At 23.5% G+C, this 5,588-nt stretch overlaps 3 protein-coding genes across 4 annotated transcripts in view; all 3 read left to right on the top strand.

The window, feature by feature from the left end:
* LOC102678120 (SET domain-containing protein SmydA-8-like) overlaps positions 1–649 on the top strand; it is a 4,227-nt gene extending 3,578 nt beyond the window's left edge. The window contains exons 9-10 of the mRNA XM_006615647.2: positions 1–102; positions 296–649. The exon at positions 1–102 is cut by the window's left edge and continues 2 nt beyond it. Of these exons, the coding sequence (XP_006615710.1) occupies positions 1–102; positions 296–528 (335 nt within the window). The 3' untranslated portion in view covers positions 529–649. The remainder of the gene's footprint in view (positions 103–295) is intronic.
* Positions 650–968: 319 nt separating this feature from the next.
* LOC102677978 (SET domain-containing protein SmydA-8-like) lies at positions 969–3,948 on the top strand. Of its 2 annotated transcripts, none has more exons than XM_031510453.1 (7): positions 969–1,350; positions 1,676–1,871; positions 1,976–2,203; positions 2,297–2,581; positions 2,778–3,065; positions 3,153–3,363; positions 3,527–3,948. In XM_031510453.1, exons 2-7 carry the CDS (start codon positions 1,749–1,751, stop codon positions 3,901–3,903), a joined length of 1,512 nt encoding a protein of 503 aa, XP_031366313.1. In that variant the 5' UTR covers positions 969–1,350; positions 1,676–1,748; the 3' UTR covers positions 3,904–3,948. The 2 variants fall into 2 exon arrangements, with proteins under 2 accessions (XP_031366313.1, XP_006615709.1); XM_006615646.2 differs by having other exon boundaries at positions 976–1,354.
* Positions 3,949–4,379: 431 nt separating this feature from the next.
* The window catches only part of LOC102677845 (erlin-1-like), a 2,050-nt gene continuing 841 nt past the window's right edge, over positions 4,380–5,588 (top strand). The window contains exons 1-4 of the mRNA XM_006615645.2: positions 4,380–4,458; positions 4,749–4,868; positions 4,937–5,126; positions 5,210–5,468. Coding sequence (XP_006615708.1) covers positions 4,761–4,868; positions 4,937–5,126; positions 5,210–5,468 — 557 coding nt within the window. The 5' untranslated portion in view covers positions 4,380–4,458; positions 4,749–4,760. The remainder of the gene's footprint in view (positions 4,459–4,748; positions 4,869–4,936; positions 5,127–5,209; positions 5,469–5,588) is intronic.

Consider the following 5,588-nt stretch of genomic DNA (forward strand, 5'->3'; position numbering starts at 1 on the left):
TAGAAGATTTGCCAGACGTTGTATTAGAACACAAGATCGATATGTGTAAGCTATTACTTCAAGTACTCGACGTTATAGAACCTGGCTATTCTCGTATAAGAGGTAAAAATTTATAATTATCTATCACTTTTTTATTATATACTTTTATTATATATTATATATTTTAATAATAATACAATTTATAATTCTCAGATATTCATAAAACTGTAATTAAATAATTACAATTCTTAATTCTTACTAAAGATGATATTTTATTAAAGAATTGTTATTAATATTTTATTTTTATTGATGAAAGGAATGACATTGTATGAGCTTCATGCACCCTTACTTTTTACTGCTAAAACACAATGGAATGCTGAAGTGATTGATAAAGCTGCCTTGAAATCAAAAATGATAGAAGCTTCTAAAATTTTGAAAGAAGCAGCAACGATTTTATGTTTTGAACCACCGGATACAGCGGAAGGCCAAATAGGTATCGTCGCTAAAGAATCTCTGGCTCAGCTTGAAGAATCAATCCAAAATTTATAAACTTTATTTATTGTATATCGAAACATCATATTTATTAATAAAGATATATAACATTGAATGTATTTGTTAATAAAGATATGTAATTACATATATAGACAATTAAATATGCTTTGCTAAATCATTGTTGTATCATTATATGATTTATTTTGCAAATATAAATTATCTTATGAATTTTATATTCAATTTATATTCAAGATCAAAGTAATTTACTATTACTATTAAAAAAAAATCAAATAAAGAAAATAAAATTTTATTTAATTAAAAAATTATTTTACTTTATTGCAAAAATTTAAATTTATCTTTTGTGATGTAAACAAGAGGTAAACAGATCTCAGAATAATCAAAACAAACGGAAATAATATAGAATGTATATACAAATATTCATATGAATTAATAAATATATTCAAATTTATTAATATTTAAATTTCTAAGAAAAAAGTAAAATTTATTTAAAATGGCAATGACCATGGAACATTGCAGTCTCTAATGCAATGCATTGTTTTGTCGCCAAATACCTACTCGACAAGCATGCGGCTACACTACGACTTCTAATAATAATATAGCAATCGAGAGTACGAAAGAGACACGGCTCCCGCTACAACTTCCTGTATTTCGGTGTCAGTTACGAACCATAGGAAATGTACGATATCGTCAGGCTCTTACGGGTCTAAGTATCGTTAGTTTCGTATGAGATCGGTACATTTTAGTCAAGTAATTGGCGAAAATAGCTCAAGTGATATACGTATAAGATGATGGAAGAAAAATCAAAAAACGTTGCAACTCCCACGTTAAAATACAAAGTTGCTTATTCAGAGAAATTAGGCAGGTATAAACATATAAATTATACAAATTATTTGACTTAATTTATTATATCTTATATTTGTTAAAGACATTGAAATAAAATCTATTAGAAAAATCTATTATCATATTAATAAATTTTTCAATTTAAATTCAATTAAAACGTAAACATTGAGCGTATAATTACCGCGCATACAAGTATATATCCTCGATTTTTGCATTATTTTTATTCTATCTTTCTTTTAGAGATTTTATAATCAATTAAATTATAAACTAGATATAAATTTTATACTTCGTATCACGTTATATAGTTTGAAATATGTTATACAATGTTTTCTATTTTCATAAGGTATTTACAAGCGGCAAAAGATTTAAGAGCAGGAGAAGTAATTCTTCGAGAAGATCCGGTTGCTGTTGGACCAATGTCTTGTATGAAAGATCCGATATGTTTCGAATGTTTGAGTGTGTTACCAGATATCGAGCAAGATTTCCATTATATTTGTTCAGGATGCAATGTTGTAACTTTGTGCGGTTTTTCTTGTGAGGTAAAAATATAAAAATTAAATTACTCATAATTATTTATCGCATATAAATTAAAAATCACATTAAAAATTTGTTATTATTTGATTATTGATCGTTATTTTTTCAGGAACGAGCGTATTATCATTCAGCGTACGAATGTGAAATTATTAAGAATAATATGGAATTGTCGATAGAAAATACAGATACTTTAGCTGCTGTATTATTTGTTTTAAGATTATGGTTATTAAAGCAAAAAGATCCAGAATTGTGGAAACGAGTCTTATCTCTAGAATCTCATCTAAATAAAAGAAGAAATACAATAGTTTGGGAAGATAGAGAAATAAATATTGTAAATGTAAGTGATATAAAAAATAATAATAAAAAAAATGTGACAACATCAATTTTTAATAATAATGATATTTTTTTTCATTTTTTGATTTAATAATAGGTCTTAAAATCATTGAATTTTCTTCCTGAAAACGATCCATCTGTTTCGGAGATTATACAACAATTGTGCGGAATTTTAGATGTTAATTCTTTCGAGCTCAGATCTCCAGGAGGTATGGATGGACTTCTTTTACGAGGTTTATATCTGGAAGCCTCCTTGATGGCTCACGACTGCAGGGGAAACGTCCATGTAACTGCAGATGATAATTTTCATCTTACCATATATGCTAGTATACCGATTAAAGAAGGCGACACAATTTTCTTCAATTATACTTCATCACTTTTGGTTCGTTTATTCGTCTTTATTTTCATCTTATGAAAGATAATAAAAATAAATCAAAATTCTACGCATAAAATTGTAAAGAGACATTTAAAAAAATGAAAAGTTCAAAACATATAGAATTTTTAAAAATTATCAAAAATTATAAAATTATACAACAATTTAAAAAAAGAATTTATTTATTTATGCGTTTCATTGATAGGGAACGACAGGTAGAAGAGAATATTTGCGCACTGGAAAATATTTTGAATGTGAATGTGATTTATGCAAAGATCCTTACGAAATGGGATCATATATGAGCTGTATTTTGTGTCCGCGATGTAGGCAGGGTTATGTAGGAATGCAAGATCCTTTAACAAAGTTTCCATATAGCAAAAATACGAAATGGCAATGCAATAAGTGTAAAAAAATCATATCAGGATGTCTTATTAAAACTTCTTTAAGTATATCAAAAAATTTGGTTGACGATGTGGATGAATACAATATTAAAGTTAGTATTAAACAAAAATCGAATGATTAATATATATTAATGAATGAACTTCAGTTTATATTTCTTATTTCTTTAATAATTTTCAAGGTAATGGAAAATTTAAAAGAGAAACTATCAAAATCTCTTCATAAGAATCATTTTTTAATGTTATCTTTGAAGCAAAAATTATTGAATGTGTATCGACAGGAAGTAACAGGGCCAAATCCGAAAAGGAAAGTTATGCGAAGTATGACATATCTATGTAGAGAAATGTACGATTTACTGGAAATAGTTGAACCAGGAATATCTCGATTGAAAGGTACTTTTAATGAAATAACTTATTCAAATCATTTGTTAATAAATATATTACTAATGTAAATAGAAATGATAAAAAATTAAATTTGAATTCGATAACATTAAATACGTTTTAAGTTTTAATGTATCAATATTATATAGTCTATTAATGTAAAAAAATTTTTTAGGAATTATGTTATATGAAATACATTTACCATTAGCATTATTAGCAAATCGTGAATATAATGCACGAGAAATTTCTCCAGCTGAATTAGTTAAACGACTTGAAGAAGCTGGAGGTTTTTTAAAGAAATCTCTAACTATGCTTCTTTTGGAACCAGTAGATACACCAGAAGGGAAATTAGCTAAAAGAGCATTACAAGAATTAAAATCACTAAATGAAAATATAGCTGACGTTAAAAGTTTGATTAAAACTGAAACTTCTAGTAGTAATAGCAAAAGATCTCAGAAAAATAAATCTAACAAATCTGATAATACATCTGATAATAAATCTGACAATAAATCAACAAACAAAAATAAACAAACAGAAAATAAAAATGTGTAAAAAAGAAATATCTTTTATATTAAGATTATTGATTATCATATAAAGTAATTTATATTGTTCTTTTTATAACAATGATCATAAAATAATGATCAATAATTTAAACGAAAAAGATTTTAAATAATTTTATACTATTTTAAATATTACTGTAGTGTTCAAATATATGACTATATTATTTTAATATTATTGTATAATAAATTATATTATTCTTAAATAAAATATCATTAATATTTTATTAATTATTTTTAATAGTATTGAAAAATATAAAAAATTATAAATTATTTCTTTCTTCTACAAAATTTTTTCCCTGATTAAGATTGTTCCACTTTAGTGGTTATAAACTACTGTTTTTTTAATCAATATTATGTGATATATATAATGTATATGTAAATTACATTCAAATGAAATTAAAAAAAATTAATTTAATTATTAAATGCATATATATAGTATAAGTTTTAGTAACGATTATAGTAAAAATTGATATTTTGTCCGAAATATTATAATTATTTAATTAAAACATAAAATATTAAACGTGTATACTAATAAAAACTTAAATCTGTAAGTTTATTTATTTTTTAATATATTTGTTACTATAAATAAATAATATTCTAAAAATTTAAAAAACTTTGTGATATATACGAAATATAACCTCTATAAATAAAACAAATTATAACATAATTGTTTAAATTATTGCTATTTTATTAAATATCTTTTATAATAAATATTAATAATATACAATATAAAATTTTAATAAAATTTAAATTGTTTTAATAATTTGTTGTATATAATTATATTATAATATATATAATAATTTTTAATTTATATAGTAAAATACTTTTCAATTTCAGCAAACAAATAGCATGTTTGATCAAAGTATCATTGGAATATGTTTTTGTGTCTGCTTAGCAATAGTTTTCAATTTTTCTTTACATCGAATAGAAGAAGGTCATGTTGGTGTATATTTTAGAGTAAGTAAATATATAAATATAAAAAATATAATTTATAATATTATAAACATTTTTTTTAAATGATATAGGGTGGTGCATTATTACCTCAAGTTAGCAATCCTGGATTTCATATGATGATACCTTTATTAACAACATATCGTGCAGTTCAAGTTACATTACAAACAGATGAAGTAAAAAATGTTCCTTGTGGAACAAGTGGTGGTGTAATGATTTATTTTGATCGTATAGAAGTTGTAAATATATTAGATGCAAATAGTGGTAGGTGATATTAATTAAATTATGATATAATTATAATTATATAATTAAATTATTATAAGATATTGATTATTTTAATTTTACAGTTTATAATATGGTAAGAAATTTTACAGCAGATTATGATCAAACATTAATATTTAATAAAATTCATCATGAATTAAATCAATTTTGTTCTGTACACACATTACATGAGGTATACATAGATTTGTTTGATCAAATAGATGAAAATTTAAAAACTGCTTTACAAAAGGATTTAAATGATTTAGCACCTGGTTTAAGTATTCATGCAGTTAGAGTTACTAAACCAAAAATTCCAGAAACTTTGAGAAAAAATTATGAATTAATGTAAGTTTAAATTATATAATAAAAGTTATTAATTGATTTTTTCAGAAATTCTTTTAGAATCATTATTATTATTATTATTATTATTATTATTATTATTATTATTATTATTATTATTATTAT

Source organism: Apis dorsata, unplaced genomic scaffold (assembly GCF_000469605.1).
Source record: "Apis dorsata unplaced genomic scaffold, Apis dorsata 1.3 scaffold_227, whole genome shotgun sequence".
Taxonomy (NCBI): Eukaryota; Metazoa; Arthropoda; class Insecta; order Hymenoptera; family Apidae; genus Apis; species Apis dorsata.

What these genes read in the sequence shown, in the direction of transcription:
- LOC102677978 (XM_006615646.2), top strand. Translation starts at nt 1,278, where the DNA reads ATGATGGAAGAAAAATCAAAAAACGTTGCAACTCCCACGTTAAAATAC. An exon ending in GAGAAATAAATATTGTAAAT is followed by an intron (nt 2,204 to 2,296) that starts GTAAGTGATATA and finishes ATTTAATAATAG; the next exon opens with GTCTTAAAATCATTGAATTT. An exon ending in AGGAATATCTCGATTGAAAG is followed by an intron (nt 3,364 to 3,526) that starts GTACTTTTAATG and finishes AAAATTTTTTAG; the next exon opens with GAATTATGTTATATGAAATA.